At 38.7% G+C, this 12,033-nt stretch overlaps 1 protein-coding gene across 1 annotated transcript in view; it reads right to left on the bottom strand.

Annotated features, from left to right (window-relative positions):
* USH2A (usherin) overlaps positions 1–12,033 on the bottom strand; it is a 795,295-nt gene that overhangs the window by 378,163 nt on the left and 405,099 nt on the right. The window contains exons 32-33 of the mRNA XM_068538548.1: positions 2,358–2,517; positions 845–1,016 (exon numbers count right to left, since the gene is read on the bottom strand). Of these exons, the coding sequence (XP_068394649.1) occupies positions 845–1,016; positions 2,358–2,517 (332 nt within the window). The remainder of the gene's footprint in view (positions 1–844; positions 1,017–2,357; positions 2,518–12,033) is intronic.

Raw genomic sequence — 12,033 nt, 5'->3', positions numbered from 1 at the left:
AATGAATGCATACACAGTGTCTACATAAATGTAAATTTATTCATAATCAAGAGCAGAATATTTTCTATGGCATTTATCAAAGCAAATATCCTTATATAGGTATTGCTATAAAATGAAGCGTGTGTTTAAAACAAATAGGGACAATCTCATGTTTATATTCAGTTATTTTCAGATGTGCTATTAAACTTAAAAAAGATTATATTTCATCAAAAAACAAAAGGAACTACTGAGTATAAATTCCACAGTAATATCAAGGTCTTTTAAAAGACCTTTGTGTAAAAGTGTTATTTTGCATTAAAAAATGCTATCGCCTGTCTAAACTGTGTTGATTCTAGGGTTTTATTAAGTGACTGTTCTTTCGAGACAGAAGTGTAATGTAAACCAGAATATAATAATAATCAAGAATATTTGGGGGTCATTTAAACCTTCATTTAAAAATATAAGACCTACATTTTCAAACTGCACATTGCTTTTCAAATGAATACAAGCCCCATGGGGAAATAACCTTATTAATCCAAGCATTTTCTAAAAAGCCCTCAACATTTATGACATTCTACAAATAATAAAAAAGAAATAATTTCTGATGATCCCAAATTAGATTTGGAAAAATCTACTGATTCAGATGGTTATTCTATTGTTTTGCATAATATAAAATAAATATGTAGCTTTTAGATCAGCAGAATTTTCACTTTGTATTTGAAGTGAGTTTTCAGTGTAAATAGCAATACAAGAGAATTTTGTATTTTTTTTAAGTGAGGCATGGAGAGAAGATGAGACAAAAGAAAGGGAAGCAGCAAGGGGAGTGATGGGGGCAGAGAAACTGATAAAAGTAAAGTGAACTTACTCCCAGCTTGACGAAGTATTTATTACCAGGGAAGAGGTACTGTAGCACGTGATCCTGAAAAAGTTCTGTACTGTTATAGATGACATCCCAAATTGTAAAATCATGCGTGTGATTTGAAATATATAGTATATAGCGCTCCAGAATTCCGTTTACTTTTCTTGGTTGTTTCCACCTGGGAATGAAAATATATAGCATTATTATCATCATACATTCAAGTCCAATCTGAAATGTGCAGGATTTTTAAAGGACACATATGAACTTGGATTTATGCCACTGTAAAGAAACACACTGAGAGCTCAAAAGTGATTCACTTAAAAAAACCCAAGTAGTCATTAAATGTCTATTCTGAATGGTATAAAAATATGACATAGCACCTGCTCTCTAGTTATTTATATTTTTAATTAGCTAATAATACAAAAATATATGAGTGAGCACTTGATTTTGAGCATAAGCCATAGAACAAAAATTGGGAAAAGTACTGAGAACTTCTGAGAAATGAGAGGGAGAGATAATTGCATAATTTTCAAGCCATAATTGTCTTGAAAAATGCAGCAATCTAACATAGAGGTGATATGCAACTATAGAAGAAAAGCTGAGATTGGAAAGGCTGAAGTACTCAAATAAGACTTCTTGAATGAGGTGACACACTACCTGGATACATATCATTGTATACTTGATAGATGGATTGGAATTGGTAGGCAGAAGGGAAAAATAGAGGGTATTCCAGATGAGGGTTACAAAGTGTCAGTGGGAATGAGCAGGACAAGTCATGGAACAGGCAGAAATTGGTAAACTGAGAAATAATTATCATAGTGGGAAATCTTTTAAGGTAATTAAAGTGGGCTCAGCTTGGGACGCTCTGAAGGCCAATGGAACAGTATAGACCTGGAACAATGGGATATAAATCACAGTGTTTTTCAGCTTGAATGAATATCATAATTTCTTCCGTTCAAACTCTTTTACCGTTGAGAAAACCGAGACCAAGAGCGATGAATGTAAACAAGTATTAACTAGTGGGAAGAGAGGTCTAATGAGTTTTAATTCAGTACTGCAATATACCTTGTACCTCACGTATTAGGAAATGGATCAGTAATATCAAAAATAATCTGAACGTGCCAATACGTGAAAGCTTCTTTCTGACTTCAAATGCTGGGGAACAAGACAGTCTTAGTTTATAATCAAAAAGAAGAAATATAATTGTGCTCTCTAATTCCAAATCATTGCAAATAATGCCTCACATATAAAAAGCCCAAGGTAAGTAAGTGGTCAGTTTTTCCCTTATTGAAGTTTGCACAGAATCTGCATACATGTGTGGCTCAGCCTGATTGCATAAAGACAAAATGGAAATTAAGTTGGCAAGTGATAATCAAAGGTTCCCAGAACCACTGAACTAATCACTTCTATGCATTTAATCACAATAAAATTAATTTTATGTCACAAACCCTTCCCTTGATTGAACTCACTGGGATTCTTGCATGAACCAGTGTGTGACAGTGACAACATTTCTACTTACTGTACGGATATAGTTCTAGAATCCAGGACGGTCAGAACTGGGGGATCCACATGGTCTGGTGGCAGCTGTGCCGTGTACAGTATGACCAGGGAACTGTTTGTACATCCCACATGTGTGCAAGCACTGAGTAGAAACTGGTGGGGCGTAAAGGCCACTAAATCTAGGGGGTGGAGGAAACAAGAATTTATTTACCATCATAGTTTTGATTCAGGAGATCTCACTTATTCTCTACTTTCCTACTTCTTAGAACTGTTAAAGTTTAAAATAAGAATCAATAGACATACAAATCAATAGCAATAAAACATAGGCTGTTTTATCCTTTAAATATACTATGGTCAGTTGTAAATAGAGAAGTGTCAGTCAAACTTTTTCTTTTAACAAATTTGACTGTCTTCTTGATTGTCTGTGACCAGGTAAATCATTTTCTGAGTTTAGAGTTAGTTCAAGGGCTCTGTTAAAAAATAAATGAGACATTTAAATTATTTTAAAGACATATTTGAAGACAACAGGTCTGGCTTTTGAAATGCAAATAGATAGCTTGTAACAGTGACTTTGCTCTTGTAATTCCTTTTGTTGAATTTTTTTCTTCTCCTGTCCACCTGACCAACTACATATTACCTGACCTTCAAGTTGTCCAGGCTCAGTGCAAATGACAATTTCTTTCTTAAGATTTCCCAAACGCACTGGGCCGTGACCCCTGGCACAAGGTGGAGCTGTCATCCTCTCCTTTGTCTCCCAGGGTTTTTGCACATGCATTTGGCATAGCGCTTACAACACTGTGTCATAATGATTTGTTTCCATGACTATCTGATCCATCAGACTGGACGCTGTAAAGGAAGCAATGGTGCTATATTCATTTTGCATCCTCAATATCTAGCACAATGCCTGGCGCATTGTAGGTTTGAATATATGTTTGAATAAATGAAGAAAGAATTAATGAATGAGATGATCTAGATATAGTTGAGTTAGGTATAGTTGATCAAGAGAGTGGGCTAGTACCCTAGCCAGAAATAATCTCTCCCTCCCCTGAACTTCCCTGGTACTTTATACCTATCTGCCTCTCTAATGGATACCATATTCCCTTGCATGAAAAGAAACTAATCTGTAATTTACTAATTTAATTCTAAAATACCCCAAACACTTCTTTTATAAAGGTACACAATAATTAGTTTGTTGAATGAATCTAAGCAAAGTTCAGTCAACTTTACCAAGATTTAAACCTCAGTCACATTTTTATACTACTAGAAATAATCATTATTTTTTGGAATATTTTTGAAATAAGGTAGTTACAATGTAAGCAACACATCTTCTTTAAAGATCATTAACCTTGAACCATTACAATTTCATGTTTAAAAGATGAATGAAATGCAGCCTAATTCAGGGAAATAGATACTGCATTGCACTGACAGCAGAAGTAAACTGGGAAGAGAACACTTTGATTTTCACGCAAAGTATAATCAATTGGTTAAACATGTAGGCCATCAGAAGGAAGGCAAAAACATTTTTTACACTAAATATAGTTACTCTAGAACAAAAGGTGATTATCAAGAAGAGACTTGCAATGCTTTTGATTAAGGCTTGTTTGCTTCACAACTTTATCCTACAAGTACTCGATGGTATCAAGTTGAGGTGGGGGGCACCCTCAGGCAATGGGGTCAGAAGATTAGTTATAAGGACACTTTGAAGTTGGTGTTAAAACAGCATGGCCTTGCCAGGGACTTCTGAGGGACGGCAGGAACAGCTACACCATGTGTGCACAAATCAGACAGAACTGGGGTACCTTCATTTGGAGAAACATTCTATGAAACTTACAAAGCTAAAAAGCATGAGAACGGTGGCCTCAGATGCTACAAAGAGAGTAAACTATTATTTACTGTGGGAAAACTTCAGGCACAAAACATGTCCTATTAGCAGGTCCAATCTTGGCCCAAACTATAATGTGTTAATATGCTAACATATTATATCTGCCGTTTCCCTGTTTTCGTCATCTTCTCCTTCTGATTCTCAGGAACTTGGTGACCGCAGCCTCTCGTCCCTCCCATTTGTCCGAATTTCTTGCATTCCTGAGAAAGGGAAGCTGGGGATTTGACTCAAAAGCCAGTTTCAGGAGCAAAACCAAGGAGGACACAGAGCCTAGAGGAAAGGGGGAATCCTAGATGGGTAAGTCAGTGCAACTAGGGAAAAGCTGTAGTATTTGAACATGAGAATACAACAATCTTCTCTGAAAGGACATGCCCCAGCAAGAAATTGTATTCCATGGGGCTGATTCCAAGTGACTTTGGAATATTTTACATGAGAATCTCTCCCAGCCATACCAGAGTGTCTTGGTCAGCTGCAAACCTGACTGGATGCTACAATGCTCTTTTGCCAGTGAACTCTTTGTGGTGGGCAGTTTTCTTGCTTTCTTACATTCTAGCTTGTGGAGGCAGGGATTTGGCTACCTAATTTGCAGGTGGTGAAGAAGTCATAGCGTTCAAAGGTGGCCTGAGACTTAGTTGTATGTCTTTGCTGGGACAGACTTGCGTATCTGGGAGTCCTTAGTTATCTTGAGCTGGTGGGGTCAGAAGGCATCATCACAGTATCACCATATCAAGAATCTCCTTACCATAGAATGCCCCATTCTCTTTTACACTACAGCCTCCATGCTTTGAAGGTGACCTTAATCAAGGAACTCCTAAACTCACGCAGAATATCTACTCCTAAACTCACCCAGAATGGGAGTATGTTCCTGTATTAGTTCCAGGATTACTGTCTGTGCCGGGATTCTACTCTGACAAAATAAGCTCCTCCATAGACTGGAAAGCATCCATGTATAGGATGGTCAGGACTGGGGGAGACCAGGATGAGGAAGTGAGCCTGCTTAGAAGGGTCATGTTGCTAGAGAGAGCCGATATGACTGGTGACCCAGGATTGAAGTAGAAAATACCAAATCTTGTCAAGTCCTCCATTCATAGTTAGGGTTTACCCCAGACTACTTATGGGTGAGCAAGTTGTTGCATTTTCGGAGATACAGAGTGAAGTAAGCCAGAAAGAGAAAAACAAATATCGTATATTAATGCATATATGTGGAATCTAGAAAAATGATACAGATGAACCTACTTCCAGGGCAGGAATAGAGATGCAGATGTAGAGAACGGACATGTGGACGTGGTGGGGGAAGGGAAGGGTGGGATGAATTGGAGATTAGGACTGACATATATACACTACCACGTGTAAAATAGATAGCTAGTGGGAACCCCTATAAAGCACAGGAAGCTCAGCTCGGTGCTCTGTGACAACCTAGATGGGTGGGATGGGGTGGGGTGGGAGGGAGGTCCCAGAGGGAAGGGATATATGTATACATATAGCTGATTCACTTCATTGTACAGCAGAAACTAACACATCATTGTAAAGCAATTATACTCCAATTTAAAAAATGGCTTTAAAAAAAAATGGCTCTATGTGAGCTGACATGGATCCTGGTTCCAGGGGGCCAACCAGGTGCCATGAACTACCGGGTGGGCCCAGCATCTGGGTCTGTAGCAGCTGATTCAATATTTGGATATTCCAGGAGCCTGGTATTGTGAGAGATGACCTGGAGCCTGAGGGCATGAGGGCTGGCTTGGAGCTAAGGGCGAGCCTGGACCTGGAACTACATGAATCAGCCTGTGACCTGGGGCCTCAGGAGCTGGCTTGTAGTTGTTGGGAGCTGGTTTTGCACATGGTCAGGCCAAGGGCCTGGGTATGTGTGTTGGAGCTGGACTTAAAACTGGGGCTGTAAAGCCTGGGCCTGGTAAACGGGATCTGCTTGGGACCACTGGAGCTGGCTAGCACATGGGTGGGCCAGTGGCCTGGTTTCCTGTTGGACTGCTGAGAGCCTGGAGCTAGGGAAGACATCTGGAACTGGAGGAGTCACCTGGGGCCACTGGAGCCTCGTGCAGGGTTGAGCTGGGGCCTTGGGTTTGCAGGGGCCTACCAGGAACCTGGTGTTGTGGAAATTGCCTAGTGCTACAAAACCCGCTTGGGGCCACTGGAGCCAGAAGGTGCAGGGTAAATCAGGGGCCTAGATTCATGAGAGTACACATGGAGCTACCTGGGGCCTTAGGAGTCAGCCTGGTGCTGGGACAGACCAGATATAGGATTTTTGGTGAAGTCAGGTGCTCACTTTACTCTCCTTCTCCCATGTCTCTCTCCATGCTGGGCTGCTTGGGTTTGGGGGAGGAGGGATGGGGATAATGTGAATCTATCTTTCTTACCCTCCCCAATGCATCTTTCTTATTTCTGTGCTTCACCCATGTGCTATAACCCCTAACCTGGAATCCTTGGCTCTTATGAAGGTATTTTTGTGTGTGGATAGTTGTGATATTTCTTGCAGGGGGCAAGGCAAGAAACCCCTGTGCCACCATTTTGCTAACATCACTTCAAGAGGATCTCTGGATATGTTTTAAAGGCAAAGATATTAAGATTCCTCAGTGCATTGTAGGTAGAGGGCAAGAAAGAAGAGCCATGGTCGACTCCATGTCTTGTGGCTTGAGCAAAGGCAAGGACAAAGTAACCATTTGTTGGGTTGAAGATCACATACAAAACAGGTTTTGAAGGGGAAGATTAAGAAGTCATGTTTTACGGAGCTGAAGGAATCAGGCTTACTGACTTCAGACTATACTACCAAGCCACAGTAATCAAAACAGTATGGTACTGGCACAAAAAGAGACACATAGATCAATGGAACAGGACAGAAAGCCCAGAAACAAACCTACACACCTATGGTCAATTAATCTATGACAAAGGAGGCAAGAATATACAATGGAGAAAAGACAGTCTCTTCAATAAGCGGTGCTGGAAAAACTGGACAGCTACATGTAAAAGAATGAAATTAGAACATTCTCTAACACCATATACAAAAATAAACTCAAAATGGATTAACGATCTAAATGTAAGACCAAATACTATAAAATGCCTAGAGGAAAACACAGGCAGTACAGTCTTTGACAGAAATTGCAGCAATATCTTTTTGGATCTTTCTCCTAGAGTACTGAAAATAAAAACAAAAATAAACAAATGAGACCCAATTAAACTTAAAAGTTTTTGCACAGCAAAGGACACCATAAACAAAATGAAAAGACAACCTACAGAATGGGAGAAAATATTTGCAAATGATGCAATTGACAAGGAAATAATTTCCAAAATATACAAACAGCTCATACAGCTCAGTATCAAACAAACAAACAATCCAATCAAAAAATGGGCAGAAGATCTAAATAGACATTTCTCCAAAGAAGACATACAGATGGCCAACAGGCACATGAAAAAAATGCTCAACATTGCTAATTATTAGAGAAATGCCAATCAAAACTACCATGAGGTGTCATCTCACACCAGTCAGAATGGCCACTGTCAAAAAGTCTACAAATCATAAATGCTGGAGAGGGTGTGGGAAAAAGTACCCCTCCCACACTGTTGGTGGGAATGTAAATTGGTGCAACCACTATGGAGAACAGTATGGAGGTTCCTGAAAAAACTAAAAATAGAACTACCATATGATCCTGCAATCCCACTCCTGGGCATGCATCAGGAGAAAACTCTAATTCAAAAAGATACATGCACCCCAATGTTCACTGCAGCATTATTTACAATACCAAGACATGGAAGCAACCTAAATCTCCATTGACAGACGAATGGATAAAGAAGATGTGATATGTGTATGTATATGTGTGTGTGTGTGTGTATATATATGCATACACACACACACACACATATATATATATATGTATGTATAGTGGAATATTACTCAGCCATAAAAAAGAATGAAATAATGCCATTTGCAGCAACATGGATAGACCTAGAGATTATCATACTAAGTGAAGTAAGACAGACAAAGATAAATGTCATATGATATTGCTTATATGAGGAATATAAAAAAATGATACAAATGAACTTATTTACAAAACAGAAATAAACTTGCAGACATAGAAAACCAGCTTACTGTTACCAAACAGGAAAGGTGGGGAGGGATAAATTAGGAGTTTGGGATTAACATATACACACTACTATATATAAAATAGACAACCGACAAGGACCTACTGTATAGCACAGGGAACTATACTCAGTATCTTGTAATAACCTACAAGGGAAAAGAATCTGAATAAATAAATATATGTATGTACATATATATATATTTAACTGAATCACTGTGCTGTACACCTGAAACTTACACCACACTGTAAATCAACTATACTTCAGTTTAAAATAATTCATGTTTTAGACATGGCAAGTTTGAGAAGTTAATCAGACAACCAAGTGAAGAGGTCAATTAGGCAATTTGAATACAAGTTTGGAATTTCAAGAAGAAGTCATGGCTTGAGATGTAATTTGGGAAGTCATCATCATATAGATGGCATTTAGAATGGATGAGAACACAAATAGAGTGAGTACAGACAGAAAAAGAAAAGGTATGAGGACCCAAATCCAAAGATATCAACCTTAAGCTGTCAGGGGAAAAAAGCAGAAATCAACCAAGGAGACAGAGAAAAAGCAATCAGTAAGCTATGAAGATATGATGTCCTAGAATTCAAATGAAGCAAATGTTTTATGGGTGATAGGTCTAGTAAGAGGAGGACTAAAAATTGACCACCGAGTTTAGCAATATGGCAGTCACTGGTATTTGTGCGATAGAAGTTTCAGTGAAGTTATGGGTGTCAAAGCCTGACTCCAGTGGCTTTGTGAGGGAATGAGAGAAGACGAATTAGAGACAGTGAATATAAGCAACTTTTTCAAGAAGTTTTGCTGTAGAGGAAAGCAGAGAAGTGAAACAATAGATGGAAGGTGAGTAGAGTCCAGAGGAGATTTTTTTAAATAATTAAATGAGATAAAAATTATGTTTGCTGATGGGAATGACCCAACACAGAATGCAGAATTGGTAATGGATGTAAGAGGAGAGGGTTGCTGGAGCTTTTTCCTTGACCATGTGAAAGACTGGAACCAAGTATGAAAGTGGAGAATTTGTACTTAGAAGGAGCAGGGACAGATAACTTATGGTAACAGGAGGGAAGGCAGATTATGTGGGTACAAATGCTGGTAGGTAGGAAGATGGTGGTGGGAGTGGGTGTGGATTTATCTTATAACTGCTTCTGTTTTCTCATTGAAGAAGGAAGCAAGATCATCAGTCCAGAGTGATCTTTTGATTCCCCAGAGTAACACCCTGCAGTGGTCACCTATTGCTCTTAGAATGAAGTATACTTGTGGTCAATGAGATCCTACTTCATGTGACAAATGCCTACTTCTCATGCCTCCCATACACTGGACATTTCTGTCCCTTCGTGTTCCTCCAACACTGCAATCTCGCACCTCCAGGCCTTTGCAGGTGCTGTTTCTTGTAACTAAAATCTGTTTTCTCTTTCTTTGTACTTGGCTGAATTTATCTCATCCTTCAGGCTTATCCCCCTCTGAGTGGTCTTTCTTGATAATCTAACAGCATGGCCACCACAATCCATCCCCAGGTACTCTCTGTCATATCACCTTGTTTAGTTACCTATTATTATCACCAAAACATGTCAGAAATTGCCTTGTCATTGATTTCTTGACTTTATATCCCTCCCAGGGGAAGGTAAACTCTTTGAGTACAGAAAGATATTTTCTATCATGTTCACCAAGATGTCTTCAGGATTGATGAGAGCTAATTAGCACAGTTTTACTTGTTGAATAAATGAATTGGGCAAGACCGGAGGGAGACCTCTATCTATGCCCCTTACCCAGATTGCCAAATTTTCTCAGAAATAGAGTAATATCTAAAAGTCTCCAATTGAATACAATTTGTCAGACCAATGTAATTGTAAGATGGAGGCGATTCACTATTAAAAGACAAGAAAAAGGCAAAGTTGTACTTGTTTGAATGCCAAAACATAATTCTCAAACATGAATACTTCATTAAAAAACCCAGAAGATAGAGATACACCAAAATATTAAAGAAGATGTGGTAATATATGCAATGGAATATTACTCAGCCATTAAAAAGAATGAAATAATGCCGTTTGCAGCAACATGGATGGACCTAGAGATTATCATACTAAGTGAAATAAGTCAGAGAAAGACAAATATCCTATGATATTGCTTATATGCTGAATCTAAAAAAATGATACCAATGAACTTATTTACAAAACAGAAACAGACTCACTGACTTAAAGAATGAACTTATGGTTACCAGGGGGAAGGGTGGGGGAGTAGTTTGGAACTGACATGTACACACTGCTGTATTTAAAATAGATTACCAACAGGGACCTACTGTATAGCACAGGGATCTCTGCTCAATACTCTGTAATAAACTAAATGGAAAAAGAATTTGAAAAAGAATAGATACATGTATATGTATAACTGAATTACTTTGCTGTACACCTGAAACTAACAAAACATTGTTAATCGACTATACTCCAATATAAAATAAAAATTTTAAAAAACTACAATCTATTATGGAGAAAAATTTAAAAAAATATATTAACAGTGGTTTTCTCGAAGTGAGGGCATGCAGATCAGTTAAGTTTTTTGGTTACGTATATTTTTCAACTTCTGTGATATACATGTATATATTAGATGGAGAAAAGACAGCCATAGTTTACCAATATCAATTCATTATTTAAGAAGATGTATGCCCAAGACCTAGTTGACATATGCTCTATTACACTTCCTATGTCATCATACTTCTCCTTTCCTCAATGACTTCAGCATTGGCTCAGTTTTCTTTTCAATCATAATCCCTTTTTTGGCAGGTCCAACATCCTCAAGGATGACTCATCTCTGGATCTGGCTGCACTTTAACTTCCTCAAATGTAATGCCCTTCACTTCTGCTTCATTTATTCAACAGGCAGCATAGTTATACCCACTACTTGATCATCTTTGGAACTATTTCTAAGATTCTTAATCTAAAATATGCCCTCTCTGACCACAAATTGTTAAATTCCCACCTCTTCCACTGGTCATATCCATACAATCACTCCTTTGCCACCACATAATGTACAGCCTCTTAGTATCTTCTTATTTCCAGAGTATTCGAATATTTGCATTTTCCTTGCTATGATCTTTGATCACCCATTTGAAAGCCATTCTCTTGGGTCCCTAGAGTTTTCCACCTCCCCAGTCCTCTTCTGTATCTGCTTTCCCAATTCCTAGCTCTGGATAAATCTCATCATCTTATTTCTCTAACACTTCTCATGTCTCTGAGATGTGACTGAGAGGCACTGCTGAACATACTGAAAGAAGCTACTATAATTCTCGGTTTTCCAATTTGAAATGGATCCTTGTCACTCCTCAGCAGTAGCTGTCTTGTTACCTTGCTTCTCCCTTCATTGTATTGACCTTTTATTTTTCTCCTTTCATGGTTTGGCCAATTCTCTGGAGGAACCAGTGAGGTCTAAAATTGGAGCCCTCAGGGATAACTTCCTCCTCTGAGCCTCTGTCATGCTTGGCATCTGTACCGCGGGAGCCGAGATCAATATGGTTGTCACCCTAACCTATGTCTTTTTTTCTTCCGCTCTTCCCTACCCCTGACCCTCATTTAAATTCTCATTTAAATTTTCCTCAATCAAATTATACCTTCAGAATTTATCTACAAAATAGGAACTCTTTATAAAACAGAATGTGTCTGCTCAGGAAGCAGAAAGAGAACCCTCCTGGACAGAGGGGAATGCAGAGGGTTTGAGGTTCAGA

The sequence above is a fragment of the Eschrichtius robustus genome, chromosome 3, assembly GCF_028021215.1.
Source record: "Eschrichtius robustus isolate mEscRob2 chromosome 3, mEscRob2.pri, whole genome shotgun sequence".
In the NCBI taxonomy this organism is placed as follows: Eukaryota; Metazoa; Chordata; class Mammalia; order Artiodactyla; family Eschrichtiidae; genus Eschrichtius; species Eschrichtius robustus.
This window is presented reverse-complemented; position numbering and strand designations above follow the sequence as displayed.